This window comes from Nymphaea colorata, chromosome 1 (assembly GCF_008831285.2).
Source record: "Nymphaea colorata isolate Beijing-Zhang1983 chromosome 1, ASM883128v2, whole genome shotgun sequence".
NCBI lineage: Eukaryota > Viridiplantae > Streptophyta > Magnoliopsida > Nymphaeales > Nymphaeaceae > Nymphaea > Nymphaea colorata.
In genome coordinates this window covers 11959019-11972111 of record NC_045138.2, presented here as the reverse complement: position 1 = coordinate 11972111, position 13093 = coordinate 11959019, and the positions used below count along the sequence as shown (strand labels likewise).

The 13093-nt window shown below is 38.8% G+C and overlaps 1 protein-coding gene across 3 annotated transcripts; it reads left to right on the top strand.

Annotated features, from left to right (window-relative positions):
• Window positions 1-2400: 2400 nt before the first annotated feature.
• On the top strand, window positions 2401-7609 carry LOC116260772 (protein NRT1/ PTR FAMILY 7.3-like). 3 transcript variants are annotated; one of them, XM_031639253.2, is made up of 6 exons: window positions 2401-2856; window positions 3602-3693; window positions 3881-4058; window positions 4258-4475; window positions 5583-6145; window positions 6502-7609. In XM_031639253.2, the coding sequence occupies exons 2-6, from the start codon at window positions 3670-3672 to the stop codon at window positions 7379-7381; spliced, it is 1863 nt and encodes a 620-aa protein (XP_031495113.1). In that variant the 5' UTR covers window positions 2401-2856; window positions 3602-3669; the 3' UTR covers window positions 7382-7609. The 3 variants fall into 3 exon arrangements, with proteins under 3 accessions (XP_031495113.1, XP_049935586.1, XP_031495119.1); XM_050079629.1 differs by lacking the exon at window positions 2401-2856 and adding an exon at window positions 2871-3275; XM_031639259.2 differs by lacking the exons at window positions 2401-2856; window positions 3602-3693 and having other exon boundaries at window positions 3720-4058; window positions 4253-4475.
• The last annotated feature ends 5484 nt before the right edge of the window (window positions 7610-13093 follow it).

Genomic DNA, 13093 nt, shown 5'->3' with positions numbered 1-13093 from the left:
TCAAGTTTGAACATTTTATATTCCATAGTTTGAGCTAAGGTCTTTAAACATAGTATATTTATTAAGTAAAAGTTAAGCATTCATTGACAAAATTATTAAATTGCAACCAAAATGGTAGGTTGGTCCTTTAGGAGGTCTTGGAGATTAAAAATAATTTAACCTCCAAAACTAACGATTTGTGGTCTACCAATAGATAAGGTAGTCACATATATATGAAGATCCTTAGAGAGAAACAGGCACAATGTTATTGTGGTTGCTTATTGAAGTAGACAAAGTTGCTGATTGTCCGCCTATTCTGTGAGAAAACATTAATTCTATTCCCATTTGAACTAATGTTGGAGCGCCAAATCTGACCGCAATTTGGTCGGATACAGTTTTACGCGGATCCGTTTTTCCCTTAATATGGTGGGGGCATCTTAGTAATTTCTCCTTTACATGTTAACCTGAAGTCCTGCTTTATTAGGGTCAAGGGCACAGCCAAGAGTGTTTTTTTTTTAATTTACATATCATTTTTTTAAAAAATTATTTATTTTATATAAAAATTTCCGCTGAAGAGCGTTTTTTAATTTACATATCGTTTTTTTTTTAAAATCATTTATTGTATATAAAAATTTTGAAAAATGATATTTCAACTTTTGTAAAAAATATTTAAAACTAGCATGATTAGGGTCACAGTCACTTCAATTGTTTTCCAATTTTTTTTTTTAGAAATAATGGATATTGAGTGCGTTTGTAGATTTTGGTAGACTTTGGTCTTTCTGAGATAAATGTTTGCGACATGTATTAATCTCACCTCTTGAAAAAGGCTCAAAGGCCCCCCATTCCCCCTATTTTTGGGGTCTTGAGCTGCGTCGATGATAGCAATAGCAACGGTGTACCTTTTAACTTGGATGTCGCGTCCTATCACCTTAAGACACAGAAACATAACACTCAAAGGAATCAAACTAGAGACTTGCCTTTATACAAACTTATAACCCGACCAGTTATACTATTTCCCTTGATACTAATGTTTGTGTTTTTGCGTGTTTTGTTTGTATTCTTGGGTGTTTTGTTTCCTGCTCTTCTTCTTAAATTGCAAAAGTTGGAGAGGGCATCTTTCCTAACATTTAAGAGAGTCGGGTCCTTTCTTTCATTTTACCTAATTTTTTTTCTTCCATTAAATGATTCCTTTTTTACTTAATTTTAATTTCATTACCTGAGTAATTCTTCATATATTCTTAGCTGAGGCCCCACAGGTGTTGAAATATTAGGTTGTTTTTTTAAAACTAATTTTATTGTCACATGCTTTGCATTATAGCAAGTTAATCCTTTTATCATTTTATCTTGGATCTCTTATGTACGCCTATCCATTTTTTTAGCCATTTTGGACTCACCTTTTCTCGTTGATGTTTGTCTGTTACTGTACTTGATGGTAAAGTGCTTCTCACTCTCTCAAAAAGAAAGAACCAATCCTCTCATTAGAAAAAAATAAAAAAAAGAGAAAGAAAGAAAGAAAATGGACCAATTTTATTACAAAGGAAATAACAGTCATGCCCGACAGGCAGGGGGCATATGTAAGCCTTTCCAATTAGTGGCCTGCCAGCTTGCAGTCGCAAAAGATTAGCCAAAAAAAAAAAAAGACAGCTGTTTGGTATGAACAATGAATACTATATTCACTATATATTTGATAACAGTTTGATGCTCTCAATGTGATAAGTGGTGTCAACCTTACACAAATCCAAAAAAAGGAAAAGAGTGTATATATATATATATATATATATATATATATATATATATATATATATATATATATATATATATATATATATGTCCTTTTGAGTTTTGAATTGAGACTCTAAAACTAATGAATGCTAAATCTAGTCTCTTTGATCTATCTAATGGTGAATTAAGAGAAAAATAACGAGAAAACAGTGATGAATGTTTTAATAACATAGCAGCAGTTCACACTTCATTGTCCTTGTTTTTTTTGTCAACCATCCATCAAATGGTTCCTGGTGTCAATAGTTTTAGAGTCACCATTCAGGAAATATGTATATAGATTTGAAATCAATTGGCTACATCTATAGCTTGATGCTTTTTTTATTTTTTTTAATCGTAAAAAAGAGTTGCAAATAGTACATTTTGCTGCTAAAAAACTGTAGCAAGGCAACTAATTTTCCTTAACACACTTTTTGCAACAGCCTTTAACAACACTTAATCTAAAAAACCATCGCGGCACAGATATAGCAAGCTCTATCTCTGTTATATATATTGAAATCTGCTTATATATATATATATATATATATATATATAACAGCTTCTCTAAATGATCGTTGCAGCAAAAAACCAGAAGAAACTCACTGTGGCCCTCCCAAGACCTACCAACCAAATTACTTGTCCAAATTAAGTTCCAAACACCAAATTGCGCTCACGCTGGTGGCTCAAAGGTAAGTTCCTAAAACAAGGAACGAAGGAGAAGCAGACAAAGAAAGAAAGGCGCACTGTTCACCCTCTGCTATTGCTGCATCCCATGTAATACAAAGATGACAGAAGCAGCTAATGGATTGATTCCTGAGGTTACGTCTGCCCTGGGGCTTCATTGCAGACGCTATAATCACAGAGTGTGACTGAGTTGTATGTGCCACAGACTCCCTCCTCTCCTTTTTCCTTTACAATTTCCTCATTCGCCCGGCTCCATTCCCCTGGTTCACTCTCTCCCTTGGAAGAAAAGGTGAAAGTGACACCTCTTCTCTCTTGCCCTATATATATTCAACCATTGCTGCCACCCCTTTTACTCCGACTCCCTCCCCTTCTACGCCACCACCAAAGGAAGAAAATTACTGCGTTCTTCCTCAGGCTCTTAGCCTCTTTCCCATCGTAAGCGCTCTCTCTCTCCCTCTCTCCACCTTATGCGTCTTTTGCACTGCGAGAAGTTAAGGGAGAGGTGTTCTCGGAGAGAAGGGAGACGTGGTTCCTTCCTATATGGTGCATGGAAGCCCGACTCAGTCGTTCTCCTTTTCCGGGATTCCCTCCCTGCTCCATTATCTCAACTGCGCTCGCAGCCGAGTAATCGCCCTCATGGCTGCCGATTAATTCGAGGAATCACCAGGCAGGCCTGGGCCCCTACTCAGTACTCATGCGCGAGCCACCAACCAGAGCTTAGTGGCTGGCTGGTTGTCTGTGCTCCAATCCCACTGTGTCTGGTTCTTGACCACGTGTACTCGCCATTGGCGCTTATCAGATCAGCTGATCAGCGGAAACGCGGTCGATGGTTGATGTGGTATCCTCCATTAGAAGTACGGTCCATATGCAAAGAGCAAAAAATTTTGCATGTATATAGTAGTTTTCTACTAGAAGTAGAGATAGAAAAATTTTGCATGTAAACATACAATGTGAACCCAAAGCTGAAACACTGAAGGCTGGAACGTGGTTCATGTTAATGAGCACTAATCAGTAGTAGCAGAAACTAGATCCCTATTTACTGAGAACTTAGTCTGCTTTCTAAATTTTAAAGAAAGTTGGTTACTTTCTTATTCGAGTTAGAAGATCGATGAACATAATACAGAGGACTTTTAAGAAGTACTGTTTATCTTGCATTAAAATCTTAAAAACCAATTTGCAGGACCGAACAAGAAGCCAGCCGATTATTTCATCTGATCTACTCTTTTCAGGCGAGGAATTGGCGATCCAATGAAGTCACTGGAGAGTTCGAAGGTACCAGTACTCTAGAAAAAAGGAAAAAGAAAAAAAAGAACAGCTAGCAATTTCCAAACGATCTTTTTGAGATTCCATCGTAGAGCACATCTTAGACTCTCGCCTAAAAATAGTCGGTTATCTTTCTTTCCGTATCGTCCTCCATAGCGTGCCGATATCTGCTTGTTCTTGGCGTCATGCTGCACAGGTTGTGAGCTCCAGCGACTTTGAAGTGAATCGGACTGGAACTGAGGTGGCAGAGAATGCAGGCAAGATGGTGCTCAAGAGCGATGGTCATGTCACCAAGGATGGATCTGTTGATCTGCGCGGACGGCCGGCCATAAGGGAACTCACCGGAGGATGGGTGTCCGGAATCCTGTTACTTCGTAAGTGTCTTCCAAAGGCGCCTCTGCCTTGTTAACCACCTCTATCGCCTGTTGCTTTCTAGATCACTACACGTTGGTGGTTTCTGATTGATAAACAAAACAAAAAGAAAGGAAAAATCTTGGGGTTTTAGTTTGATTTTGTAACTAAACGCTGGATTACTTGTTCTTTCTTGAACATATTTTTTCGGTTGGAGGGTAGTGAACCAAGGACTTGTGATGCTTGCCTTCTTCGGGGTCGGTGTGAATCTGGTGCTGTTCCTGACAAGGGTGATGCAGCAGGGCAACGCAGCGGCTGCCAACAGCGTGAGCAAATGGACGGGGACGGTCTACATATTCTCCCTCGTCGGTGCTTTCCTCAGCGACGCCTACTGGGGGAGATACAAAACCTGTGCAATCTTCCAAGCCATCTTCGTTGTGGTACGTCCGTCTTCTCCCATTTTATATAGCTTCCCTCTCGCTTATTGTTTTTCCTTTTTTAATCAATCCTTTCAACTTTTCGGCTAGAGATCAAAGTTGAAACTAGCGTATCGTCTGCCGATTAAGCTTGAAAAATATACCAGGGAGAAGAAAATGCAGTACCCAGATCAAGGAATGTTACGATCTGATCTAAACGAGAAGACTGATCTGTGCAAAATCCTGACACGTACGCACGCCCATTAATTTGGAGCTTTCTCCTTTTTTTCTTTGAGTAAATATTGAAAGGAATATGGAATATAAAAAAAAAGTGGAAACCATACGCAATATGCATAAAAAGGTACTAGCTGCACTTTTTTTTATCTTCTCAATAAGGATGATGAGTGGGTTTTTCCACTCCCTTCCGAGGAAAGGCTTCTGGTCCTTCTTGTGCCCAGAACTTGCTATCAAACTCTATTATGATTCAAAATAGCAATTCATTGAGGTGTGATGGCGGTCACCCTAAAATTTTAACTGTGATAGCGGCCACCCTAGAATTTTAACTCAATTCCCTTTACAAGGTAGACCACCTTGTTGCTTAGTGCACTATGACTCCTTGAAATAAGCATAGTATAAAAAGAAGCATGACATTTTTTTGTACTACTTCATTCTCCCATAAACCATGCAGATTATGACATCAGTTAGCTACAAGGCTGCCAAGGAGCTGTTTGACAATAAAAATAGTTTATAAGTATTTCATGAATATGCCCAAAAAAGTTGGGTAAAATCATGAAATCCTTGTTAAAGTATTACATGAATATATTTTGATAATTTGGGTAGATTCTTAAAACAATTAAGAACTGTTCCATTTGCTAAACAGATCCTAAGGAACTCCTGATGCTTTATGGCACTTTTTTATTTATGTTCTACCCATGTAATTATGAAAAGGGATCCCAACTGAGGAACCCAGTCATCAGGACACCAATTGTTGTCTTTAAATAGGAAAATTAAGCCAGGTCGGAGTTGTTGAACTTCTCATCAATCGAAGCAATTAGATGTGATATTTTCTTTGTTATTGTGTTTTGTTCGTATACTAACTTTGCTATGTTGGTGTGCTTAATTGATGGACAGGGCCTCCTTCTCTTGTCACTGTGTTCTTCCTTGTTCTTGATCAGGCCGTCTGGTTGTGGCAACGAAGCTCTCAAGTGCCGGCCTCACACTTCTTGGGAAAATGGGCTGTTTTATCTCTCCATCTATCTCATCGCCCTAGGGAATGGAGGGTACCAGCCAACAATAGCAACATTTGGAGCTGACCAGTTCGATGAAGAAGACCCCAAGGAATCACACTCTAAGTTATCATTCTTTAGTTACTTTTACTTCGCACTCAATTTAGGCTCTTTCTTCTCCAATACCATATTGGCCTACTTCGAGAACTCTGGAAGCTGGAGCCTCGGGTTCTGGACATCGACCGGGTCCGCGACCTTGGCCTTGCTTCTCTTCCTTGCCGGCACGTTCAGGTACCGGCATTTCAAGCCGTCCGGCAATCCTCTGCCGCGTATCCTTCAAGTGTTCACCGCCGCTGCAAGGAAATGGCATGTTGACGTGCCAATGAGTGGAGAGAAACTGTATGAGTTGGCAGGGAACGAGTCTGCCATTTCTGGAAGCAGGAAGATTTTGCACAGTGATGACTTCCGGTGAGCTTGCATGGTTATGTAAATTTGCAGTGTATATTTCAAAATAGAGTTGTTTAATTTTGAGAGACTAACAAACAGACTGGGATCATGATCTCATAAAACGTGACCGAGTTTTACCAAGAAAATTTAAACTAGCTACCACCATAAACAATTTTTTGAGAAATGTGGAAGCATTGAACTCTGTCGTACTAAAACTTGATGTGGCATCGTAGAACTTGATCATATCCAGTCTAATCAAATCCAACTGATTGCCTAATTGACATGGGTATACATGGATACATATGCTCTCCTAGCTTGAATTCAATTAGAATTTCTAAATGCCCGCTAACCATGCTAATTCTCTCTTTCTCTTATAGTTTCTTGGATAAGGCTGCCACAGTGACTCCCTCAGACCTCACGCTGGAGACCGGAAAGACAGATCCATGGAGGCTCTGCACCGTAACCCAAGTAGAGGAAGTCAAGTGTGTGATTAAGATGCTTCCTATCTGGCTCTGCACCATCCTCTACTCCGTCGTCTTCACTCAAATGGCCTCCCTGTTCGTGGAACAAGGCGCGGCCATGAACACCAAGATCGCCGGTTTCCAGATCCCTGCAGCGAGCATGTCGGCTTTCGACATTTTAAGCGTGTTGGTGTTCATATTCGTATACCGAAAGGCGCTCACTCCACTGGCGGCGAGATTCACCGGCAACCCCAGGGGGCTGACAGAGCTGCAGCGCATGGGCACAGGACTGGTTATAGGAATGTTGGCAATGGTGGCTGCCGGCGTGGTAGAATTGGCAAGGTTAAGTAAGGTAAACTCGGCTTCAGCAGAGGGCTCGTCACTGAGCATAATGTGGCAGATCCCTCAGTACAGTCTGATTGGGGCATCAGAGGTGTTTATGTACGTTGGCCAGCTGGAGTTCTTCAATGGGCAGGCACCGGATGCGCTGAAGAGCTTTGGGAGTGCCCTGTGTATGGCTTCCATCTCCTTTGGAAACTATGTTAGTAGTTGGCTGGTGAGCATAGTCATGTGGATCACCACAATGAAGCATAGCCCTGGCTGGATACCAGGGAACTTGAACCATGGGCACATGGATAGGTTCTATTTCCTTCTGGCAGGTCTCAGTGTTGTTGATTTTGTGGTCTACTTGTTGTGTGCAAAGTGGTACAATTATATGTCTTTTGGGAGCCATATTATTGGTGAAGAGGACCAGGAACAAGAATCAGAACCCATCAGACTGCCAGAGTCAGTATAATGAAAGGGAGAAGGGTTGAACTTCCACTTTTCTTTGAGTGGGATAGTCAGGCCGGCCGATGCTTGCCAGTGAAGAGAAAGAGGACTCTTTCTCTCTCTCTCTCTGCCGCTACATTATTGGTTTTTATCCATGGTGGCTTGGTATTAATGTTTACTACTTTTATGAATGGAAGCCTTATTCACCCTTGAGTGGGTATTGTTGTGCTCAATAAAAGTCAGCATTACAACTGGTTTACAGTGTGCCCTTTTCCCTTTAGTTTCTTCCCATATTTTTTTCCTCTTAATTTGAAAGGAAAATGTCTCTTTCATGAACTCTAAATATTTGGCGTGAGGGAAAGGGAGTAGTTGCGCACCGATAAGGGTACCTACCTATTGTGATTGAAGCCAGTTGGGGACTTTTGCTTCACCTAACTTTTATAGGGCATTTGAAAATGGAAACACAAATTAATACTTTGTTGCATGAATTTGTTTTGAAGATTGAGACCGATTCATGAAACATTGCTTTCTACCATTGAATGAATCTACTCCAATGTGTATTTATGTTCTTATTACCAAACAACTCTTCAGTGTCCGTGTTTGCATGTTTTATAGAAGCCATGAATTAACAAATCCCCAATTTTACTTCTATAGCGCTTCAAAGGTTCGTGGTTGCACGTTGTTTTAACCAAAGCGCATGAGCCAGAAACGATTTATACAAGGTCCACATATATAATGAAGATCGAAGTAAATTCATCATAATGCCGTCCTAATTAATTTGCAAATTCTTCAGCTCATTGAAAAGAAGGATTTTGTACCCCCCAAGTTTCCAAAGGGCGCGTCATCCTATTTTTCTCTTTGGGCAGGCAAACCGGTAGCTAGGCTGATCCTTAATTACTAGTCATATGCTCATAGAAGTGCCCATGCTGTAGTGTCTGTTTCGGTGATTAGGAAGTTTACAACCCAACCCACCATTAAAAGACCTCAGGGGTAGAATTGAAAAATTTTCATGAGAATGGGCCAATTAAAGTTTTTAAGTTTTTTATTAGGTTCAAAATATTATTTTTTCAAAAATTTTATATAGAAGTGATTTTTTTCAAATTTACATGTAATTTTTTTTTTAACAAATTTTGAGGTAGAGCCCGGGCCCATGCAGGCCCTACCTTGACTCCACCCCTCACCGGAATGTCCCTTCCATTTATCCAGCCTCATGAGTTTGAAACCTAAGTGAAGTACAATACACACAGGGCAAAAGGAAGGGGGTGGGGCGCAACAAGGGCTTTGTTTCCTCCTTAGATTTTAAAAACTTTAAAAGTTTATATGTACACCTAAAAAATTTTTGTTTAATATATAGAAAAATTTTAAGAATTCCTATTTTGACCCATATTAAAATTTTAAAACTATAATTTGACCCTTGCAATAAAAAATTTCTAGCTTCGCTCTTACAACTAGGATATAACACTCTCATGTAGGGAAGTAACAATCATGAGAAATTTGAGAAACGATCTTCCCAAAAACAATTAAGATTTTGACTTGTGTCATGGTTTGTCGGAGACACTGCCGTCTACCTCGTGCTGTATGCACCAGCAACATATGTGCACCAAAAGCATTGGGGCATTTTTGAAAAAGTAATGGACGTTTAATAAATTTTATTGTTATCAATACCTCCCATCTTTTGGTCGTTAAAATGGACGGCAGATGCTCAACATATCCACATAAACATTGTCGCCTTCAAGTATGATCCTACGCAATATTGTTTTGCTGACTTGCTATCCATCTCATACGACGTGTTCAAAATATAGCCTCACCAAATTTCTGATGTATAAAATCGAACCTGGTTATCTGCACACTTTTATACATGAAAAAATATGTACAGAGTATGCAATGACTAAAATATTTCATTAAAACAAAAAAAACTTTTTGAAAGGGTGAAAGATGATTATGACAAAGTTAGAATGTCTAAACTGTCTACTGCTTTATAAAAAAGTTCAAAAATACCATCAACCCCTTCTAATATATACTTGTATATATAGGTGTGCACACAAGATCTCAAGATCCAACCCTAGAAAGTAAGATGTCCTCTTTGTGAGAGACAGTAAGCCCTGCAGGTACTTGGTGGTAGGACCTGAACTCCCTTGAGAGATCAGTGCGTAATATTATTAAAATTGGACCAATGTAATCGGTTGCAGGGTGTGTCGAATCAGCGTGCATCAACCTTTTATTTTTTTTAGCATAAAAATGTAATATAAGCATTTTTAAGAAGCAACTTCATCAATGTGATCTTTATAATGTTGGAGAGCATAACAACGTTTTTCCAATGCATATATAAGACCATATGAGGAATTTCAAATTAATGGCCCACATTTTTCAGGTTATAAACTCTTCCAAAATGGAGATATGAAAAAGCGACGATTTTTTTATATTGTTTAGGGGGCGTTTCATTGTCCTTGATCTAAAATCTTCATGATTTGAGAACCATAAATTTAAGATTCGATTCTCCTTTTCCAATCTTAAACCAGAAGGTAAAATATGGATTCAAAGTTAGGTATGATTTAAGTTCCTTAACTTGTCAAATCATGGATTTTACTGTAGATCGTTCTTTTGTTGTATCAGCAAAAGCATGAAACATCATATTCACATCAAATCATGGAATTCAAATCTAAAGTAATCAAACACCCTCTAAATTGATGGACATGAAAGTTACAACTGTCATTAGCTTCTTAACACTAGTAACTGCTCGAAATACTAATAAAAATTGCTACATATTTATATACTGGAGTGGACAGTATTTTAACTTTTAAGGGCAAGGTGATAAATCCTTTTGCTCACTTACCATTTTTAGGTTGAACTCAAAAGTTAGGTTATGTGAACGGCAGTAGACCGAAGGATGAAGGTGCCCAAATGTTCAAAGGGAAAGGGATGAACTTGAAAAATTGGATACCAAAAAAAAAATGCATTTAGAAAATAGCCAAAGATATGAGGACTGTTATGGAATAATATGTTATCATCATCATCATCATTGTTATGTACTGGTAAGGTGCATTATGAGATGAACCTAACTTTGCTGATTCAGGGAACAACATCGGTTGACATCACGATCTGCCTGCATAGATTATTTCGGTAAGTTGGTCTAAAACAATTATGTGCCAAGAATAGAGGTTCGCAGGCAATGAAAAAGACGGCACTGAAAAGGACATGTAAGGCAGCTTTATCATAGAGTTATGACCTTCAAATAAAGCATGTTCATTGAATCCAATCTCGACGGCTTTAGTGATTCTTGTTGCATGGTGTTGTTTTCAAATATAATAAGGGCCTCCTAATGGATCTCGCACTTCGGTCAAGTCGGTCGGCTTGGTGGGCTGGAGAAGGATCAGTTATCAATTCGATTCTCTTGGGTGCTATTCATCTCTACCTCAAATGGGAGCAAATGCTACTCTCGAGTTGACAATCACCCAGAACGCAATTCTAAACCCTGAAAGCAAGAAGAAAGAAACAAGAGCTACAATCCTCTAGCCAGCAAGACTGGGACCATGAAACTGATAAATGAAGTTCAAATGTGGTAATTAGAGACCAAACCATGTAACCTTTTTTTACCCTATAGATGCCTTTTTTTTTTTCTTGCAGGCTTTCATCTGAAAAAGAAACCACATTTGTTTTTCATGCAGATGAGGACGGACTATTTGGAAGGTGCGATCATAGTCAGCTATGACAAGGTAAACTAGAAATGGAAATCCAGGACGTCTTAGGCATACCAGCTATTTTGTGGTGAAAATTTATGGTATCCCATGGCAGGGTCCATGCGTGGGCCATTTCTAATAGGATTGTGACACTTTTCAACTCCAATGAAGCAAAAGTGGAGACCAAATTAAAAGGAAGCTGAGCCAACTGCTATATATATAAGAAATAAAATGTGTGGATGGAAAAACATCAGTAAAGATGACCCAATTAAGCGTATAAGAAGGGCCATTGACATGACTTATGGCACAAAATAAAACACCAGTGAAACTGATGCCTTTGATAATTTAATGGCGAAAAGCATAGATGCTAATAAAAGAACAATTAGTGTGCAAAAAGCCCATTGGAAATAATTTAAAAGAGTGTCACAAAAAGTTATAGTTAGACTATATATCGGTAATTATCATGCAATAACACGATAGACATGTCAGTGAACGCGTACAATCTCACTAACACTTGCGTTGCGCCACTGAAATTCGTTAATAATGACACAAAATTTGCATGAGAGATGGGGTCCTTGATCCTCCAAGTTTTCAATAATGTATAGAGTCACATCATTGAAATATTAAGGTACATTTTCTATCACTTCACCTTGGGAATATACAACACACATTTCGAGACCAAGGAAGCCCCACGTATTTCACCGGAAAATCTCCTCTAGTCCAACCAAATTGATTGTAAATGTTGTTCACTTTATAATCATCCAATGCAAAAGGAAAGAAACTGGTTTTAGACGATTTTGGTACCCGCACATGATTCAAACTCAGCCAGGATAGTCGTAAGATTGGAAAGATATTTATAGGAAGCCTTAAGAAGCATAAAAGTATCAGTTGCATATATTGCCATTGGGACCCAGGAATTCCTCCACACAAGATTGGAATATCAATCCTCTTCCTCATAATCTCAGCCTGAGATCGCCTTGAGAAAATCTCCATGATGATAAAGGTAGGAGGATAACTTGCTTTAAACCTCTCCCACAATGAAAAATTTCACTTTCTCTCCCATTTATAATGATGGCATAGGAAGCCATGGAGATGCAACACATGATTCTATGAGATAGACATAATCTACTAATTGATCCATTTCAAAGACCCTACTACCCATTGTCTCGTCTACTAGCGTTCTTGAGGTTCTTTAAAGAATCAACCAACCTCCCAATCTGTAGCCCAGGTGACTCGCTGCCTGCCAAAAGACAAAAAATGGGTTTGACGCAGCGAAGCCAATTCCATCAAGGCAAACAAGTGAAGAGAATGAAGAAACGCCCTGAATCAATCAAAAAGCCTTCCTTCACGTGGTTCAGGCGACGTTTGCATCTTCTTAAAAATGAAACCCTAGATATTTTAATGCAGTCTCAAGAAAAACCCGGCCCACTCGATCATAAGCCTTTTCTAGATCAATTTTAACATCAATAGAACTGCCCTGCCTTTAGACATATAAAAAATAATCTCATGTTAGTAGAAATGTCTATTGGATACTTCTGCTGGGCAAGAAAGCCCCATGCTAAACTCAAATTAAATGATTTAAGATATTTTTCATTCTTAAAACCATCACATGAGATATAAATTTGAACACACTATTGCCTAATGAGATAGGTCTATAATCCATTATGTGATTTGAATTCTCCTTTTTAGGAATGAAAATTAGATGATTCCACCCAATTTCTGCACCATTTTTCTTTCGAAAAAAGTCTTTTATTGCATTATAAACATCTAGCTTGACCGTGTCCCATTACTTTTGAAAGAAATAGTCTAGAGAATCCATCTTGACTTGGATAACTGTTCCAATTGGATTCCATAACAGCCCACTCTATCTACCATCAGATATATGATTAAGTAAAAATTCATTTTTAGATGCAGTAACAAGGTTCCCCACGCAACAAATACCCCAAAAGAATACTAGAAGTGTGTTCTTTGCAAAAAAATTCTTGAAGTGCCTAACATAGGCCTCATGAACTTTAGTAGGATCCTCAAATCGACCTCCATCTCATTCAATGACTGTTATT

What these genes read in the sequence shown, in the direction of transcription:
- LOC116260772 (XM_031639253.2), top strand. Translation starts at nt 3,670, where the DNA reads ATGAAGTCACTGGAGAGTTCGAAG. An exon ending in GTCCGGAATCCTGTTACTTC is followed by an intron (nt 4,059 to 4,257) that starts GTAAGTGTCTTC and finishes GTTGGAGGGTAG; the next exon opens with TGAACCAAGGACTTGTGATG. An exon ending in TTGCACAGTGATGACTTCCG is followed by an intron (nt 6,146 to 6,501) that starts GTGAGCTTGCAT and finishes TTTCTCTTATAG; the next exon opens with TTTCTTGGATAAGGCTGCCA.